Consider the following 21,089-nt stretch of genomic DNA (forward strand, 5'->3'; position numbering starts at 1 on the left):
TGCACAGAATTTCTGTAAGATCTGAAGGGGGAAAGACAAGCCAAAGGTGGAATCTGGTGGAAGATTTGCTAACCACAGTAATAGGTGGTTAGCATGGCAAGGATGAGAGGAAGTCAGAGTCTTCATTGGGCAGCAAAGGGAGGATGAGGAAGAGTTACATGTGCAGGGTACTGAGGAGAGGGCTGACCTCGAAGTTATTGTGCAATAAGAGAGGTACTAGGGGGAGGATGAAGGATAGGATTGGATAGGTGTGGCTGGGTGAAAAAAGACACAGGATCCTACTGCAGGCTTTCTAATAAACAAGAATGAATCACAGACTCATTAGAATTGAAAGTGACCTTTGGAGATTATCCAACCACCCTGTCAAGGCAGGGTGACCTAGAGCAGATGACACAGCCTCCATGGGCAGCCTGTTCAAGATCTCTGCCACTCTCAACACAAAGAAATTCTTCATCATGCTTCAGTGGAATTCTTGTGGTTTAGTTTATGGCCGCTGCTCCTTATTCTGTCTCTGGGCACCACTGAAAAGAGTCTGGCACCACGGTATTGGCATCCACCTTAGAGATATTCATATGCATTAAGGACATCCCCTCTCAGTCATCTCTGGACTGAACAGGCCTAGCTCCCGCAGTCTGCCCTCAGAGAAATGCTCCATGCCCAAATCACCTTTGTGTTCCTCCACTTGACTGACCCCAGTAAGCTCCCTGTCTCTCTTGTCCTGACGAGACCCGAACTGGACACGGGACTCCAGAAGATAAGATGGAGGCAAAGCTCCAGTGATTTGAGTGCAATTGGCCGGAGACCAAAGCAAAATTTCACACAAGCGGCGGAGAACGAAAGGATACGGAAAGCCTTCCAGTCCCACCTTTCATCCCGCATAAGCCTTTCTCCAGTCTCACGTGAGCTCGCAGCCCCGAGCCCGCCACCCCCGCTGTTCCCACAGCCCCCGGGCAGAGCGGCGAGGCCCGGCGGGGGAGCGGCCCCGGCCCCGGCCCTGCCCCCGGCCCCGGCCCCGGCCCCGGCCCCGGCCCCGGCCCCGGCCCCGGCCCCGCCCCCGGCCCTGCCCCCGGCCCTGCCCCGGCCCTGCCCCGGCCCCGGCCCCGGCCCCGGCCCCGGCCCCGCCCCCGGCCCGGCCCCGGCCCCGGCCCCGGCCCTGCCCCCGGCCCTGCCCCCGGCCCCGGCCCCGGCCCTGCCCCCGGCCCTGCCCCGGCCCAGCCGCCCCGCGCCGCCATGCTGCCCAACACCGGGTAAGGTGTCCCTGCTGCGCCAGGACGGGGCTGCGCCGCCCTCCAGGGGCTCTCGGGGCGGGCGGGCTGCGGCCGGCGGCCGGCGAGGGGTTCGCTGGACACTCCTGAGCGTTGTCGCCCTGCGGGGCATGCGGGACTCGCAGCCGGCTGAGGGCGAGGAGTTGTCGCGGAGGACACGTGTGTCCGCGGCGGCCTGCGGGGTCAAGCCGGCCAAGGGGCCCCGGACAGCACGGGAGCCCTGGGATGAGCAGTTCGGGTCGTACAGGGGACTTGAACGGTGCCTTTTGCAAAGGAAACAGTTACTGGAGGAGTTTATCAGTGTATCAGTAATTTCATATGGAACATTTTTATTAAAGTATAATTACTTATTAAAGTATATTATATTATACCTATATTAAAGTATAATTACTTGTTGCTACTACTATTGTTGTTGTTATTGCTAATTTTTGTTACTGTTGTATAGTATTATAGTCTTCTACTACTATCTTACCTGGCAGCCAAATTTTCTTCCTGTACAGGATCTTAATTTACAGAAGGTGTTTTCTGCCTTTTGGCTTTTCAGGTAACAGCTGGGAAGATACGTTATTATTTGTTCCTGTGTGTTATAAACAGGATTATTAAATGCCTAATATCTGTGTAAGCTGGTAAAAGTGTCCCTGATGTGACCTTAAGGTCTTTATTGGCAGTCATCTGTGGTGGGAAAGGAATTAATGTTTTTCAAGACTGTAGGGCACAGATCTGAATCTGATATTTTCTGTCTTATTAGCAGAATTCAACTCTAATGGAAGTGATGCAGATGTGACCATCACAATACAGGTCATAAGAAATTTTAGCCAGGCAGATATGTTTCATGAACTTTAAACTATTGAGCTGCTAAGTGAAGTAACAAATAAGTCCTTAGTCTTGCGAATATGACTAACTAACCACCCCCTCTGACCCTGACCAACCAACCAGTTCTTTACCTGTCAGGTTGCACACGCATCCAGATCATAGCATCCTGTCTTAAATATGAAGCAAAAATACTATGACAGTGTGGAAAGACTTGCATTCACACACTCCCTTAAGCAAAGGGCCTGCTTTTCCTACCAGTGTAGCAGAAATCTCTGAGCTTTTGATGTCCTTGACAAGCTTCTGCTGCAGGTGAACTTTGGTTTTCCTGACACCACCCCAATGTGCCCTGGTAATGTTTCTAATTCCTTCTTTGTGGCCTGTCTTTGCACCCATTTTCTGTATGACACTTTTCCTGCGAGCTAAGTCACAAGTTCCCTTGTGCATAACCCTGCGAGTCTTCTGATACACCTTGCCTTCCTGAGTAGGTCACTCCAGCCCCAGGCAGTTCTTAAAGCCCTGTCAGCTTTTCTCTACTGTTTTCTCCTCCAGAGTTGCCTCCTGCTGGAACCCGTTTACCTCTTCTATGACTAAGGTGAATTGTGCTGACCTCATACTGGTTGGGTGAACACAGAAACTAGATTCTGGCCTTATTTCACTGAGTTTTACACTTTGACTATGTATTCCACTGTTGAACTTTCCTCACTGTGTGTGTGACTGAATTCACGGCAGTAGTTTTTTGTGGTTCGCTCTTCAGTTTAGATATTATTCTTCCTGTGCCTTTCTAAGACTCTTTAAGATTTTGCAGATAAAAGCAGTTTGAAATGGCACCTTCTGGACATGGTTGACTTTCTGAGATCCTGTAGATGCCTAGCCTTGCTTCTTCAGGGGAAGAGGCATCTCCCCCTTTCTGCCCCATTCCAGTTTTCTGCATTTTGAAAGCCAACATCCTCCTAGAAAGCATTTAAGAGATGGAAGTGCTCAGATTAGAAGGGGGAAAAAACACATCTTAAACCAGAGGGGGAGAAACAATATTACGTTTGGCCTAGTCTAAAAGGAAGAATAATGGCAGCTCAGAGTGTAAGCTTTTATAACCTTTGTGATGTTACATTTGTGATGCAAACAAAAAGTGAAGTCACCGTTGCACATAGTTTATATGAATTCTTTAACTGAAGTTAAAAACCTGAACCTCCTGGATTTTGCTACAGTGCTACGTAAAGCAACATGAGCTTTATGTGGAGCACTGAAACACACATTCCTTCATATGGAAACCTGTTGTCTGAAAGGCTTTATCATTGAATATGTTTGTGGAATTGATATTTCTCTTCCAAAATTCAGTGATACTGTGTTAGATAGACATCCTTCTTAGGCTTTAAAACTTGTCAGTTTCTCTAAGTTGATTGGACCTGTTTATTTGGAGGACCCACTGGACTACACACAGTTACTGGGAAGCTGTTGAGTGTAGAAGATTTAAGAGAAAAATTGCCATTTCTGAAAATACAGCTTTTGGCATTTGTCTGTGGTATTGTGGTTCCAGACTTGGTACTTTATACCACATTGAGACATCAGTTTTTTGTGTTTAGAGCACTGTTATTAATAGATTACAGAGATCTGCATAGGTGTGCTGTCTTCTTGGAAACTGGCTTTTTTTTTTTTTACAAATTACTCTTTTTCCATTGTTGCAGAACATAGCAGCTCTGTTTTAAAATGGTGTGTTGGATCTTTTTACAAAAAGGCAGAAATGTAACTGGGTAACCTTCTTTATAGTATTTGCAAACTTGGGTGTGGTACTTTTCTGTAGCTGTAGCCATGCCTTTTGTGTTCTCCGGGCTGTTTTCTTAGAAAAAGGATGAAGGTGTTTTTCTGGTTGGGAAACTATGCTAATTATATTTGCCCTTAGAGTCTGATAAAAGTCAAATAATGAACGGCTTCTGCTTTATTCTTCTCTTCTTTACTGTCCACTTCCCCCTCCACCTTTAGGAAACTGGCAGGATGCACTCTTTTCATCACAGGCGCGAGCCGGGGCATCGGCAAGGCCATTGCTTTGAAAGCTGCCAAGGATGGTGCCAACATTGTGATAGCTGCCAAGACAGCTGAGCCCCATCCTACTCTTCCAGGGACTATCTACACTGCTGCAGAAGAAAGTAAGTTGTAACAAATGAAGGTACTTGGCTGGTGTATACTCTTGCTTTAATTACTGCAGCTGGTAAAATGGAAAAATGCATAGACTCTTAGTTCAAGTTCATCTTTACTAAAATATGCTTAGTGCTTCTCTTGCCTCCCAGGAGTGCTGTAATGTTACTGTAATGAAGATGGATATGTGTATATAAATGTTAAAATGCTGTGCTATTTGAGATGTATGAAATTAACATTAGCATTGTTAAGATATTGTTTTGGCTTCCTGTTCTTCATATGATATGTTAAAAGGTAATTTTAACACAATTTGAGAGTGCAGTTTTCAGAGCTGTCTTGAAGCATGTCCTTGTCTGAGAGGTTCTCAGAAGGTTCGTGTTAGTTGTCCCATCTGAGATCAAATTTCTAAATGTTTAATTTTTGAATTGTGTAGTTGAAGCAGCTGGAGGAAAGGCTTTGCCATGCATTGTTAATGTGAGAGAAGAACAGCAAATCATTAATGCCGTGGAGAAAGCTGTGAAGACTTTTGGGGGTAAGTTAAGGTGTGGGGGAAGGCAAGCATTAACAGGCAGGTTGTTCAAACAAAGAGAAGAACTGCCTGCCTTACTCATGTTTTCTTTCATTAAATGCTAATGTGAAATGGCTTACTTTAAAAACAGGGATTGATATTTTGGTGAATAATGCAAGCGCCATATCTTTGACGGGCACTTTGGAAACAGCAACAAAGAAGGTCAATCTTATGATGGATGTCAATGTACGAGGAACCTATCTTACGTAAGTGCTGAGAGAAGGAAGCAAAGCAATTGTAACAGAATGTATGATGTTATTTCAGTTTTTCTGAGAAATTCTGTAGTTGTCTTGCTGCCCTAGAATTTGAGTGCAGATATTCTGCATGTGCTCACAGGAAATTGCTCAGTTATTGGTCAACTGATTTGAATTAATATTTCCAAGAATTATTTGCTAGTTGGAGTAAACAGAAACCTTATTACTGAAGTAATTAAATGTTCACAAGCCCCTCTATATATGTAGGAAGTAAAAAGTTATTTGTTTCAAATGAAGCTCCAGCTTGCCTTTGTTAAATGCTGATGCTCTTTCATTTTAAGCAAAATGACTAAATTTTTGCATACATCAAGTCAATATCTTACTTGTCAGTTTTCTTCTCATAAGCTTCTTTCTCATCTCTTAAAAGAGAAATGTTAAAGATGTAACTTAATGATCCAAAGAGAAATGTTAAAGATGTAACTTAATCATCCAAAGTGTTCTCCACCTACCTTCAGCTTATCAATTCTATTGTTTATTTAAGTGAACATACCAAGATTTGATTTCACAATTCATGGCTTTCTTATTTTGCAGGTTAGGAGGTAGATTTAGCAGGTTGAATCATCATTACATTTACAGGATGTCATTTAAAGCACTGTATTAAAATGAAGACTTTGATTTTCACAGGGCTTATAAAAAAGCCCGTAAGATGATGGAGATTCTCTAAATTCAGATGTTGCTTGGTGTGATCAGAAAGTTTTGTATCAAAGTATTACCACAGAATTATAGAATAGTTTGGGGTTAGAGGGCACCTTTAAAGGTTATCTAGTCCAATCCTGCAATCTAGAATAGATTGATTGTCATTCTCCTTTGTGCAGATCAGTCTGGTTGCCAGCTCTTCATAAATTGCTGAATGGATTCAACTGTATTGCTATGGCAAGTTCCATCTTCTCCTCTCTACCCAATAGCAACAGTGATTTTCTTGATGTTACATCTAGCTGTTCCAAATTAATGGGGAATTCTTAAAGTGTATTTTTGGTCCTATTCTGCCTTGAAAATATTAAAAATCAGGTTCTGTGTGCTGGAAGGGGAAAAGCATAAGAAAAAATCAATGCCTCTCAAGGGAATGGCCTTAGTAATTGTTTTTGTAAATCTCAGTTGAGAAAACCTAGAGAAGCATTTTTGCCCTTTTTTCTCCTTGCTTTGTATGTTGATTCTGATTGTAATTTGTAGATACCTACTTTCAGTTTAATGTTCAGAAAATGTCAATAGCTTAAAAAAAAAAAGCTGTGTATTTTTTGCCTGCATAGAAGTGGTGCTAGGAAAGATTCCCCAGCTTACAGAGTATACCTGTTGACATAGGATCATGGAATTGTTAAATTGTGGAATGGATTGGGCTGGAAGAAAGCTTAAAACATTGTCTACTTCCAAGGGCTGGAAGAGACCTTAAAACATTGTCTGCTTTCAAGCCCCCATCACAAGCAGAGATATCTCCCATAGACCAGGTTGCTCAGAGCCCATCCAGCCTGGCCTTGAAGGCGAATCTGCAATTTCTTAGGCAACCTGTTTCAATGCCTTAGTAGTCTCAGAGTGAAGAATTTCTTCCTAACACCTAATCTCAACCCACCCTCTTTCAATTTAAAGCCATCCCCCCTTATTCTCTCACTTCTTGCCCTTGTGGAAAGTCCCTCTCCCACCTTCTTGTAGCCCCTTTAGGAACTGGAAGGCTGCAGTAAGGTGACTCTAGAGCTTGCTCTTCTCCAGGCAGAATTACTCTGAGCCTGTCCTTGCAGGAGAGCTGTTCCATCCCTCTAATCAATTTAGTGGCCTCCACTGGAGTTATCTTAAAAGTCCAATGTCCTTCCTGTGCTGGGACCCCAAAGCTGGATGCAGGGTTCCAGGTGGGGTCTCAACAGAGTGGATCACAGGAACAGAATCCCCTCTCCTGCTGCCCACGCTGCATTGGATGCAGTCCAGGACACATTTGGCTTTCTGGGCTGGGAGTGTCTATGGCTGGGTCATGTCCAGCCTCCCACCCACCAGCACCCCCCAGTCTTCAAGCAGGGCTGTTCTTGATCTGTTCATTCCCCAGCCTGTGTTGATACTGGGAGTGTCCTGACCCAGGTGCAGCACCTTGTTTCTGGTCTTGTTAAATCTCATGAGATTTCCATGGGCTCACTTCTCTAACTTGTCCAGGTTCTGGGTGGCATCCTGACCTTCAGTGGTGTCTAGAGCACCACTCAGTTTGGCATCATCTGCAAATTTGTTGAGGGTGCACTTGATCCCTTCATCTGTGTCATTGATGGAGACATGAACTAACACTCGTCCCAATACCAACCTGTGAAAGACACCTCTTGTCACTGATGTCCATCAGGACGCTGAGCCATTGACCACTACCCTCTGGATGCCGTCGTCTAACCAATTTCATATCCACTGAACAGTCTGTCCATCAAATCTTCTCTCCCTGAGTTATATAGAAGGATGTTATGAGGAACCTTCTCTAAAGCTACACAGATTAAATGACACCTGTAGTGCCCTTGACCTCTGGTGTAGTCCTTCCATCATAAAAAGCCTTTTGATTGATCAGGGAGGACTTGCCCCTGGTGAAGACCCTCTGACTGTCCCAAATCACCTCCCCGTCCTAGGATCACCTCCTTATTCTAGGAGGATCTGTTCCATGATCTTCCCAGGCACAGAGGTGAGGCTGACAGGTTGGTAGTTCCCAGGGTTCTCCTGTCCACCCTTTCTAAACATTGGTACATTTCCAGACACTTGGGTCTTCACCTGATTCCACAATTTTTCAATATGGGGAGTGGCTTGGCAACCTATTCCCTCAGGCCTGTGAGGTGCATATCATCAGGCCCCATGGACTTGTGTATGTTCAGGCTCCTTGGATGGTCAGAATCCTCATCTTCACTTAAAGTGGGAGCACTTTGCTCCCCCAATCCCCATCCTGCTGCTCCCCACCACCCCATCTACTTAAGAGGTGTGGGAAAAGAACTTGCCATTGAAGACTGAGGCAAAAAGAGTTGAGTCCCTCATCCTTCTTGTCATCAGTTGCTACCGGTGTTCCAGCCTTGCTTACTTGCTTATCCCAGGATGTACATGTATGCACTTTCTTTGCCTTCCTTTTCTGACTGACAAATCTGTAGAAGCTCTTTTTGTTATTCTTTGCATAATTTGTAAAGTTCAGCTCCAGCTTCGCTTTGGCTTTCAGTAAGAGCCTGAATGAGAGATGCAGGACTCCAGGCGGCTCTTGAACATGCAGTTTATTACATCCAATACATTACAGCAGTTCAGGGTCATGGGTGACAGAGCCTGTGCCAGCTCCAGCTGCAGACAAGCCTGAAGACCCTTTAATTTTGGTTACAATGCATTATATACTTTTCTTTTCTGAGCCTCTTAATACAGAGGAACCAAACTATACCTTAACTTCTGCCTATAGCTTATCAGAACTACTATAAATTACCATATTTATATTACTATTCTCCAATGACTAAAAGTTAATATGTTACAGTTTAAGCAAGAAGCTGTTTTTCAGTTTTCTTGCAGTGGAAAATTCTGAGACCTTTTTTCTACTTGCAACATCGTCAGTCTTGTTTGCCTGTGCTATCTTTCTGCTTGGTAAAAACATCTTCTTGTTTGAGGTGGGTTTATCCTTTGCTCTAAGCCATAAAAACCCCTTCTAACTAACATACACTTTGCTTTCTTAGTTATCCAATAAGACTGCCTCAGCAATTCTTCTATATCAAAATTTGCCTTCATTTTTATTCCTCCTTCAGATTCTACATTCAAAAATCTTTCTGCCAAGCATACATATCTCTGAGACTTTCTTGTCAAACTTTCATCCTTCCCAACAGCTTTCCTCACCCCAAACGTGTACAATAAGTCTATGCCTGTATATTCTTCCTAGGATCCTTTTCCCCTGCTTCCACTGGCTTCGCATTTGTTTCTTGTCCTTTAGTTTGACCAACAGTTCTCGTACTCTTCCATTCCAGTCTCTTGTCTTCCTTGCCAGTTTCTTGTGCCATTGGATCACTGATCTTGTGCTCTATGGAAGGTGTCCTTAAAGATCTACCAGTTCTGTTCTGCTCCCTTGTTTCTGAAGGCAGTGTTGCAAGGGTTACTCCTTATTAACTCATTGAAGAAGTGGAATTTTGCTCTTCTGAAGCTCAGGGCCATGACTTTGCTCTTTGCCTGAACCCATTTCCCTGCAAACTGTGAACTCCACCAGTGTGTGATCACTGCAGCCCAGGCTGTCTCCCATTGAAGCGTCCCTGATTAGCTCACTTAGGTTTGTGACCATCAGGTCCGAAATGTCATCTCTTCTGGCCAGGTTATTAACTGGATTAAGGAGTTATGCTCCATGCATTCCAGGAATCTCGTGGATTGCCTAGAGTTTGCTTTGCTATTTTTCCAGCAGACACTGGGGTCTTCATTTGAAACAAAATCTGTCTTTGTTTAAAAAGACAGGTGTCTGCTAAGAAAGGCTAAGGAAATGGAAAATGTAAACCTCCTCCCTCTGAATTTTTATAATTTTGAAATTAAGGGGGCTCTTAGGCAAAGATATGGGAGAAGGAATAACAGTTCTTTATTAGAGAAGTAAATAAAAATAAAATAAACAATGCAGCAATACAAAACAACACTGACAGAGTCAGAATATGACCTGACACCCTGTGGGTCAGGGTGTTGGTAGCAGTCCAGTTGAAATGGTGGCTGCAGTCCTCCTGGAGTGACAGGTGAGGTTCTGTTGAAGCAGTGATTCTGTAGAAGGGTGTAGTCTTCCTTTGAAGATCCAGTGGTGGTGTAGATGGGCCTGATCTTCCTCTGGGAATCCAGTGGAGAAGACAAGGGCTCCTCTGGGAATCCAGTGGAAAAGCCTGCCTGTGGTCTTCCAGATCTTTGATTGTATCCAGTTATGAGTGCTTGGCTCCTCCCTCTGGGTGGAGCATCTCACAATGGAATGATGTAACTTTGTCAGTCATGCAGTGACACTCAATGGTCCATTAACAGAAGATATCTCCCTAGAGGGAAGATGGGTTGTGGAAGAGATGAAGAAAACTGCCCAATTAACAGAAGATAACTGCCCCATCAGATAGGAATAGAATACACCCTCTATTTCCAACCTAAGACAGGGTGGCTGAAGTCTCCCAGCAGGATGAGAGCCTGCGAGTGTGATCCTTCCTGTAGCTGGAGCAAGGTCTTATCAATAGGCTACCCTTGGTGTACTACTACACCACTACAGGTGTCATCTGTAGTGACACCAACCACAAGATTCCCTTTGTTGCCTCAGTCTCTGTTTCTTACCCACAGGTTTTACCTGTTCACTCTTGTTCTTCTCCAGATCACAGAGTGTTCTTCAGAGATGGCTCATCACACTCAATGCACTTCTTGATATAGAGGGCAACCCCTCCATCTCTCCTTCCTCCCCTGTCCCTTCTGAACAGTCTGTAGCCATCAATGGCTTCAGTTGAGTCATGGGATTTATCACACCAAGTTTCAACAATGGCAGCTAAGCTTCTTGGTTCCTATGCACTAAGAAATTGAGGCATCTGTTAGGGAACCTGCCACTGAAAAGAGTTGAGACCCCAGGACAGATAAGGAGGTGGTAAATAATTTACTTTACTACAATGGTGATTTTGCTATTGAAGGTGTTGAAGTTGTTCCCTTTCTGGCTGAGAGTATGCTGGGTCCTGTTGGAATATGTGAATAGTTGGTCACTAGTGTGGTGATGTTTTCACCCTGTGAAGCTTGATTAAAAATTCTCAAGCAGAGATAAAATATAAACATGCACCCTAGTGCTAGAAGTGAAGTCAAAAGTAAAGTAAAGTAAAAGTTTACAGAGATGTGTAAATTCAAGATAATTCAATAGAAGATAATAGGGTTTCAGTTTTCTTTGGAATATTTGTAATAGCATTGTGCTATGCAGTATTATTTCTTCAACATGGTTTTAAAGAAGAAATAGGTATGGGATCAGAAGAGAATATTTTTATGACTACATGATGCTCTGCACTGTTAATTTGGATTGTTGCCTTAGAGTGTTTTGTTGCTGCTGCTAGCAGAACTATTACAAGCAGATTATGGCTTCTGAGTATCTGGGAAATTAGCTTTAGTCAAAGCTGATGCACTGGTTGGAGAACGTGGTCCAATTTGCAGGAAGGAATACTAGGCCTGAGATAAGTGATCTGCAGCAGATTTTTTTTTGTTGTTCTTTACATCAGTTAAGTACTTGATACAAGAAGAGGCTTTGTCTTGGGCTGTTGTGAAAATACTGGTCTACTTAGTATTGTTTTTACTGTAATTATAGATGTTCCATAAAATAAGAGGTGACTGATATGTCTGAATCTGTCTTTCAGGTCTAAAGCATGCCTTCCCTATTTGAGGAAGAGTAAGAACCCCCATATCCTGAACCTTAGCCCACCTATGAATCTGAATCCCATGTGGTTCAAAAATCATTGTGGTGAGTAGCTTTCAGAGCCTTTGTTGCTATTTTGTGAGAAACATGTAAATACCTGGTAAAGTGTGCAGTAGTGCCAGTGTAGAATGCCAGATCTTGTCTCTTTAGCACTACATACAGACTGGCACTAATAGTTCCTCAAAACATTTTGCACCTGACCTACAAGAAATTGTTTTGTGGGAGAATGTAAGGCAGGTTTCAAGGTATCATCCATGCTTTTAGTTTTCAGGGTAAGTCTGTGCTTTTCTGTGGGAGTGTGTGGGTGTCTTTCTACATATTTTCTGCTCCAAATACAGACTGAAACCCAGAATTAATTTTCTTACTGATTCAGCTTGTTTTTTTTTTTTTCTGTGGATAAAGCTCAATGTTGTCTTTTAATATGGAAATTACTTTGAGGTGGAAAAAGACCTCCATGTAATCTTGAAGGTAGTGTTGCTCATTTTAAAACTGTAGCAAAAACTTTACATTTGGGACACTTGTTATGTTAAACTCCAGCAAGTTCTAATTATTTCCCCAAGAAAGTTTCCATTCTCCAAGTAGATAGGTAACAAGGATATAGAACTCCCGTTCTCCACTTTTTTCTATAGGATTCTAGTTTGGTCCTTAACAGCTTCTATGCCTTAGGCATCTTAAAAAATCACTCTTGTCATCATGCTGTATATAAAAAGTCACCTATCTGAAAGACAAAAATCACCTAGCTGAAGCTAGGCTTCAGCTTTCTTTTTGGCAGAACATGTGTAGTTTTCATTTTGTTTGCAGTGAAAAGATGATAGACTGTAGTTTGTATCTGACAGAGATGGCAGGTGGAAGGGAGAGATTTTGACTCTAGGAAAATACTGTTTTTTCTGAAAGCCCTGAATTTTCTGTGTGAACAAATTAGCTGTTTTATCTTCCTCTCATAATTAAAATAAGATTTTACATAGAGTGTAAACTTTTTTGTTTTTTCACTTCTTGTCTTAGCTTATACTATTTCTAAATATGGGATGTCCATGTGTGTCTTGGGGATGGCAGAAGAATTTAGAGGAGAAGTTGCTGTCAATGCTTTATGGCCTAAAACAGGTATTTTTTTTTTTTTTTAGTATTACCGAAATACTGACTTTCTGTATTTTGTCTGCTAAAGCTTGTTTTATTTGACACTGAATATACTTCAGACTCCTTCTGGCATAGATTCAAGTGACTGAGCAGTTCTTTTATGTGTTATTTCTTCATCCTGCATGGGTTCTGGTTTTTATTGCTAGTTCACACTAAACTGTTGTCACTTTGATCTAAATTCTTCTTAATCTAGTTTGAAACCACACAGTTGAAGTGTGTGTGTATTTTTTGGCTTGCCTGTGCTTTTTCTGATGCACCCAGTGTTTTGGCTTGGGCAGAATCACAAAATAACTGTGTGCTTTAATGAGCGGGTATGAACATCTGTGTATGTTGTACTATTTAGAATTCCTTGCTGGTTAAACTTCCAGAGATTACTGACAAGATAGATACCTCTGTACATGCAGAAATAATTTTTAAAAGGCCTATTCCTAGAAGTTTTGGCACAGCGCAGTTCTGTGAAGAGCTGTTCGCAGAACCATCTGAATGCAAATGACAAGAAATTAAAGAGCTCTGAAAGAAAAATAGCTCAGTGCTCCCATGTTGTATTAAGCTTCAGTTGGCTTTGTGTGGGTCAGTGAGGGAAAGGACTGCTGTTTGAAGTTTGGCCAGGTGTTTGCCAAGGAGGCCAGTCTCTTTTCCCCAAACATATTTATTGGCAGAAATTATACTGGGTGTAAAAATCAATGCCAGACAGAGGTAATTCTGCCCTTTAGTGGTGTTAGCCCAGCCATTGTGTTAGGAAATATTACAACAGTGTTTATTTCCTTAATGAGTGCAAGGAAGGAAGAAGGAAGAGGAGATAAAAACATGAACCAAGATCCTCTTCTGAGGATAGTGCTCCAGTTTAAGAAGTGTTTGTACACAGTCACTGTGTACAAATGTTTTCTCGTTAGGAATTGCAGGCCCCTTTTAAGCTTTAGTGGGAACTGGAACTCTCTGATCTGCTTTCTGTAAAGTGAGAAATGTGAGGAAAACTTAATTATTTTAGAGAAAATCAGCCAAATTTCTCAGCTTGAATACAGTAGGTGATCATCAGTTGAACAGTTGGGTTGGTGTGCCTGACAGACTTGGTCCTTTTTCATTGGTCTGGATGCTTGCTTAAATGCTTCCAGGAAATGAATGCCTCATAGTTCTGCTCACTCTGTGAGTTCTACCCACAGAAATATTTTGGTAAGGGATCGACTTTTAAAATTCTAATTATATAGTTCTTTATAGTTATATCATCACAAAACCTGTAGTATTTCAAAGACAATAAAGGTCTTCATCTGTGATGTACTGAAGGCAGCTACGTTCATAAGTTAAGACTATGGATTGCCTTGTGATGGAGTCAAAGTTCACTTTTCAGGTTTCAAGTGTGTGTTGTATTTTTTTATTTCTGAGGCAGTTAAAAGAAATCTGCACTTGTTTCCACATACTTGCTTCTTGAGTGCCCCAGGAAAACCTAAAAAAATTTCAATGGAGATTTCCCAGTGTCTATGTCATCTGGAATAGAACCATGAATTCTTGGTCTTTAGCTCCCTAGATCCCACCCATCCCTTCTGTCTTGTCTTTAAAATAACACTTTTAAATGGGTTTTATATCCCCTCAGAATCTAGTAGGTGAGAGTAACTTGGTTTCTCATTAACAGAGGTGACCTTTTACCTACCATTGTGTGGTTTTGGTCATTGACTGATTTAACAATGTATATTGCCTGAAAGTTAGGAATTGTAAAGAAATTAATTCAGAGTATCTCATTCAGATATAGAGAAATTGTATGAAACTGCAAACAATCAATTTAACTTATTTTTTCATTAAAAGGGTGTTAAAAGATTACCCGTGTCTTGTAAGTGCACATACTCATATGCTGTATAGACACATTATATGTATCCTTCACAGCTTTCTTACTCTTGATGTGCTGGAAAAAACATCCACTACTATTGTGGAAATGAGTCAGTGGCTTTATGGGTCCTGTTAAAAGCAAAATAATTTTTTTCTGCAGAGACCAGCTGGTTATACTAGGTATTTATTTTGCAATGTGGCTGTTTTCCCCTGCCCATCTGAATAATTTGACCTCTTTTTTTTCATGGCAAGGGAAAAATGAACCTGTGAGAATTTCTCCATCCTTTCCACAATGAAAATTTTTTCAGAGAAGCAGCTAACTTTATAAGCAGAAGTTACACTAAGTCTTACGCTGCACAATGTTTATGATGCTATTAATAAAACTTCTATAAAAATCTGACATTCTTAATGTGGGGAAGGGGGAAACCCAAACCAAATACAGTTGTATCTTTCTCTTGAGCATTTCCACTGTGCATTTCCACTGTGTCCTTGGTAACATACCCATACCTGCTAAAGTAACAGGAGAACACTCTGGGAGCTGCTACTGGTTACAGAGTGCAGCTAATACATGTTCCCCACAGGATCCTGCAGAACAGGAGGCTTGGGAGTGCAGGAAGATTCAATTTACAGATGAAAACAGCATATATTCTAACAAATGCTTTTTAAAAGAAAGATTTATCTGTGTGAGATGCTGCAAAGAAATTTTAAAAAGTAATTAAGCTTTTTATAAAATCAAAGGTATATAAGCAGAGCTTTTTATTTACAGAAATCATGCCTGCTCATTCAGTGATGCCTCCATGAAAACTGATGTGACATCAAGTATAAAAGAAGATCATAATGTATGAATTCTCCAGTACAAAAAAAATGTGCTTTTGAAAGGTTTATCTTCCAAAAGTGAGAAAGTTAACTTCTTTATTGTGATCATCCAGAGAGGCAGCGTTACAGACTTCCAGGGTATCTGAATGACAGTTGCAAAGTTCCTAATTTAAAAGCCCACTATTATCTCTTACAAATGTGTTTACCCTCAGTGTTAGTATGGATGCCAGGATTGGTTCATTAATCTGATATTTTAAACACATGAAGGTATGTTGGTACTAAGATGCCAGAGTTCTCTGTTTATCTAAAAGTGAAAGAGGACATCTGTCAAAAAGGCAAGGGGCAATCCCATCACAAAGAGAGCAGAGGAATAATACAGGTGTCCTGGAACAGAACTGGAAGTCTATTGATATGTATTAGAGGCAAACCTGCATCCCTTTATATGAAATGAATGTAATAATGTGCAGCCAGACTACAAGACAGTACTGTTTCAAACCTTTTTGCTTCAATCTATGCAGATAGGGTGACTATGCTCAGAAGAATAATAGTTAACAGTTAACAGAGAAGTGGCAGACCTGTGGGCCAGGGAAAGTGAGCAGCTTAATGAATCCTCAGAATAAATATATTTAAGTCAACAGAACTTGATAAATTTCATCATAGTATTTGACAGAAATATTCTCTGTGCTGTTGGTAGCTATTAAAAAAATAAATCTTGCTGGGCAGATACCACTTCACAAGATGAAAAAAAGGCAAATTTATTGACTTCCTTAAAGACGAGAAGACGACCTAGATAGACCTACATGTATGTACAGTATATCTATTTGTCACTTTTTATTTAGGCGTGTGTTTGTAGCAGTTCAATTAATTTGAAAAAAAAGCTGAGGTTACTTAACAGTAAATGAAACTTAGAAGCTAATTCTTATCACAGAAGAATAATGTAATGAAGTCAATAGGGACATCTACACACTTTTGGACTCTCTAGGAAATACTTGGACAGGAGCTCTCGGGCCAGTGCTGAAGACTGCGGTCCTTTTTCCCAGTATGTACTTTGAGAGGTGAAGGAATGATCCAGCTCACATACACGTGCTGCACAGTGCTTGTGTCTTTTTGCTATTTAAGGAATGTTGGGTTCATTTCTGTACCAAAGTTGCTGTTACTTTAAATGGAATGGAGGCACTGAAAGGAAGACAAAAATTTATCCTTCAAGGTTTATCCTTCTGCTTCCCTGATGTTCTGGCCTGATATGTAGGAAGGGATTTGTGAATCTGCCTCAAAACTTGGGGACCGAGTGTTGAGTTTTAAACAGCACATGGGAAAAACTAATAAAGCAGAACATATGAGGGAAAAACAGTAAGATGGCAAATGTCAAAAGCTGCAACCAGACTTTCCATGGAATAGGATGAAAAAAAATTAAATGGATACCTCAGCCTGGAAGAGCAAATCACAGACTTGGACAGCAAGATGCCACAGTGTAGTAGCTCCCATGAGAGAAACATAAAGAAGACTAGTAGAATGCACAGAAGTAATAGAGTTGCTTAATAAAAGAATCAAAAGGAGGAGATGTGGATTTTATTCTTAGGTCTAACACAGCCTTTCTGTGAAATACTGAACAAGTAATGTGAGGTTTTGTTATTTGGTTTCTCATTAACTTAGGAGAAACACTTTAGTAGCTCATGGGAGTTATCAAAAGACTAAAATAAAGCATCAAGGCTTTTAGTGTGATAATCACCAAAGCTAATTCCTCGCCATAACAGATGTGTCATACATTCACTTTGAGGAAAACTGTTGTCCTGTTAGTTTTCATGTCCTGAACAACTGGTGGAAAACTGGTGGGCTGATAAATACATACAGAGATGTGAATGTCAGAAAATGTTCTGGCATTCTTAATTCCTGTGATAGTTTCATGGATTTTACTGTTGCTTGTAAAGAATTATTTGTTGGTTAGTAGTATTTCACAGCTTCTGTCTTCCTAGAGTTTCCTTTTGCCTGAAAGGAAAATAAAGTTTATTTACTTGTGAAAGAAATGAGAATTCCATGTTGCTAGTGTTAAAGCTTATTTTTCTTACCCTTCAAACTTTCTAGCCATACATACAGCTGCTATGGATATGTTGGGAGGAGATGGAATAGAAAAACAGTGCAGGAAAACGGACATCCTGGCAGATGCTGCATACTGCATTTTGACAAAACCGAAAACTTTCACTGGGAACTTCATTATTGATGAAGTTCTGCTGAGAGAAGAAGGAGTTAAGGATTTTGATGTTTATGCAATTGCACCAGGTAAAAGGGATCTTTAAAGGTGAGAAGTAAGTTCAAGAAGGAGGGAAGAATATATGGAGAATATTAATACAGTTTTGTTTCCCAGGGTTCTTAAATTAGTTTATAAAAGATGTTGCTTTGCCTCAGCTTTGAGAACATGCCTTAGTGGAAAGGCCGTATGGATCCACAAAGAGTTTAATAATGAAATGTCTATTAAATGAAATAAAGAAATTCTTTAATGAAAAGAAAACCTACCTGCACTGTAGATGTATATATTGCTACTTAACAGCTCATGAGATAGATTTTTATGTTTTTTTTCTCCGATGTTCTTCATTGCAATCTTAGAAGCCTTCTAGGTCAGATTTTAAATGAACAAAATTTTAAATATATTATTTCATGCTACATTTTTCCTTCAAATTTAAACTGAGATACAGTATTACTTCACTATGGTTTCGGATTAAATGGATTCCTACTGTGCAAATCCGATTTACTTGGACTTATTATTACATTTTTCCTCCCTCTTAGGTCACCCTCTGATACCTGACTTCTTCTTAGATGTTGAAATTGACACTACAGTTGTGAAGCAAGAAGGATATGGTAGGGAAAGCACTGTGTGTACAAGTCCATAATTTCCATAATTAATTTCATTTCACAATAATAAATGCTCTCTGCTTTTCTTTTTTCCCCTATGAATTTGGACTCCACTCAATCGTTTTTAGCAAAAACCCTTTTCTCATTAGAAGAGTCAGATCAGTAGAAGCGACTATGTAGTTAAAACTGGGGAAAAAATCATACCTCTTGCAGGACTTTCATGGTGTAAAGTCAGTGCATTATTTTTAAGAATACTTTTTTAATCATCTGAATTGTGGTAGTAGGGAGGTCACAGTTAAATATTGCTTGAAAAAGAAATTAAATTGCAAACAGGGTATTTTGCAGGAATATCTCCTTTGCCTTGCTCATTTATACAAAAGAATATGACATAAAGCTTCCATGGCTTTTTATATGAAACGTGCACAATTTGTACATTTAAAGTAACTCTTGGATGAAATGTAGAATTTTTTTTTTTTTAGAAAAATGTTAGTTTTGCTTTTTCAGAATTGTTTTATGTCAAGTTGAAGGGCAACTAAGAATGCTGAACTGGTTTTATAGGAGTGTCAGAATAGGGATAAGGCCAGGGCAGAGGAAGCAAACTTGGAAGTGTTCCTTTCTGGTGGAAATACTCCTTGAGCAGTCACACTAGGACGGTTCTGCCAGGGACCGATGGTGTTAGTTCCTTGGGCTCCCAGTGCGGGTTATTCTGTAGGGACCCACAGAACAGAACCTAAGTATTTTTTGATACTGAAGACACCTAAGAGACTTTCAACAGCATTTTAAGGGGCTGTTCAACTTGGTTGGCTTTGTAAATTGCAAAAGTTTTCCTTTATTGTTAAGTGTGCATGTTCATTGTGGTGAAGTAAGCCACTGATCAAAGCAGTAAATTGATTTCCACCTTAGAAGCCATTGCAAAAGAATTTATGAAAATATGCACGTTCTTTACAAGATAGATAAGACAGCAGTATTTTGAGATGAAAGCAATGGCTATTAAAGACACTGATTTTTTCTTTTTAATGTTGTCAGGAGTAGTGTATGGATAACATTAGAAAACTGTTGTGTGAGCATCTGTAATGAACTGTAAACAGTGAGACTGAGAATTTTGCTGTGGTTTTATTTTCACTTTTGATCTATCAGGAATCAAAATTTATGGCAGAATTATGTTTAGCGATGTACGTCTATTCAGATTCCTGGGTGGAGAAAGCATCCTTTATCAGTGTAAATACTGAAATGGTAAAATAATCGTGTTCCCTACTTTGAAGCTTAAATATTTTCAAATGGAGTTCTCTGCACATGTTTCTATATTAATTTTTAAAGTGGTTTGTATTTGAAAGAGAAAGGTGATCTTTCTCATAGGTGCTGCTCAAGAGGAGAAGAAATTAAGCAGATCCCAGCAGGAAGGAGCAGATGCAGCCAAGGCTAAGACAGAATCTGCTGTAGGCACGCCATCGGGTCCTGTTGCAGAGACGTTCCGTGTTATTCAAGGGGCAGTGACTGAAGAGTACGTGAGAAGTACTCAGGGCGTCTTTCAGTTTGAGCTATCTGGTAAGCCCATCGCTTGTGCAGCCTTGCCTAGCAAAGGGCACTGGGTGCTTTCAGACAGAAGCACTTTGGAAGCTGCTCGCGAAGCAGACCAGCTCCTCTTCAGTTCTGTGTGATGCTCCGCTGCAGGCCCGCTTGAGCTGCTGTCCCTTGTGCCACACATGGAGCCTCTGTCCCAGCGCTGCCGCCCCACACGGGGCTGGTGTGGCACAAGGGACAGGGCGCTCTCGGGGCCACGGCAGAAGCGCCAGCTGCCACCAGCTCTGTGAGCAAAGCCTCTGGGCTCTCCTGCCCGTGGCCCCAGCCCGTGGTGCTTGGGGCGTCACGGGGGACAAGAGGTGACTCCTTGCAGAGCACCCGGCAGCGTGCGGCTGCCACGGAACTGCTGCAAACGCACACGGCTGTGGCCGTCTGGAGGGGGCAACTGAGAGGGAGGGCGCAGCAATCCTTGCTGCCTTCTCACCTCGCTTCACTCTCTGTCCAGGCGACGGTGGAGGCACTTGGTATATTGACCTGAAGACCAAGGGTGGGAGCACTGACTTCGGAAAGCCTCCTGTGACAGCTGATGTGGTTATGAGCATGTCGAGTGCCGACTTTGTGAAGATGTTCACAGGTGAGGGACAAAGGCCTTTGTCAAGGGACGCAGAAAAGCCTCTGCTGACAGGGGAGTAGAGCAGCTTCTCGCTTTGTGATCTGGGATTGGAGGAGCTTTCAGCTTTTTGTGGCTTAAGGGAGAGTGCAGGCAAGAACTGCTTGGATTTTTCTGCACTCCGGCATCCTGTGAACAGGAAGAGTGCAAAAGATTACACTGCTTTTATTAACCAGGTACTGACATTTTAGCAGCCAGTGTATCTTCAGAAAGAATCCAGTCAATGTTGTGCTCTGTGCATATCTGAGCAGCGTTTCCTAAATGTGCACTGCTTGTACCAGGAGGACTTGACATTAGTATAGATGCTAAGGTTCCACTGTGGTGGCATTGTTTTCCTGTGCAGAGGCTTATTCCATTTCCTTTGATACTCTGACGGTTCTGTTTCTTCTTTTTAGGTAAATTAAAGCCAACTCTGGCCTTCATGACTGGAAGATTAAGGATTAAAGGAAACATGGCACTAGCAATAAAGCTAGAGAAGATGCTTTCACAGTTTAATTCTAAACTGTGAGGGGAAACCCATACTACCACAACAGTGGCCTTTCATATATAATTGCAGTGCTCTTTTAAATTTTTAGTCCTTGTTTTTCTGATGTGGTTTTAGAAATATTGATAAAATGTGAGATTTTTATAGAAGAAATAACTCAATTTCATTAAGAAGGTGTCCAAATTAAACTAATTTCTTTTCAAGAATGCACTTAGGTTCCAGGTGTTTTCTTTATTTCTGCTCCTCTGGATCAGTGTAGGACATCCAAAGTGAGTTTTTTCCCATGTAATTGATTGTGCATATATCCTATGGAAAAGGTGGGTAGAGCAAATGTCACCCTGCAGATCAGTGCTAAAAGTGCTATGTCAAATTTACTAAGCTGGCTTAGAAGTAGAAGTAATGTAGTCAGTTTAACAT

At 41.4% G+C, this 21,089-nt stretch overlaps 1 protein-coding gene across 1 annotated transcript; it reads left to right on the forward strand.

The window, feature by feature from the left end:
• The first annotated feature begins 1,135 nt into the window (after positions 1-1,135).
• On the forward strand, positions 1,136-20,828 carry HSDL2 (hydroxysteroid dehydrogenase like 2). The gene is made up of 11 exons (XM_068177427.1): positions 1,136-1,247; positions 4,056-4,219; positions 4,642-4,740; positions 4,868-4,982; positions 11,324-11,427; positions 12,385-12,483; positions 17,233-17,427; positions 17,932-18,003; positions 19,354-19,542; positions 20,024-20,152; positions 20,584-20,828. The coding sequence occupies exons 1-11, from the start codon at positions 1,231-1,233 to the stop codon at positions 20,694-20,696; spliced, it is 1,296 nt and encodes a 431-aa protein (XP_068033528.1). The 5' UTR covers positions 1,136-1,230; the 3' UTR covers positions 20,697-20,828.
• The last annotated feature ends 261 nt before the right edge of the window (positions 20,829-21,089 follow it).

This window comes from Anomalospiza imberbis, chromosome Z (genome assembly GCF_031753505.1).
Source record: "Anomalospiza imberbis isolate Cuckoo-Finch-1a 21T00152 chromosome Z, ASM3175350v1, whole genome shotgun sequence".
NCBI lineage: Eukaryota > Metazoa > Chordata > Aves > Passeriformes > Viduidae > Anomalospiza > Anomalospiza imberbis.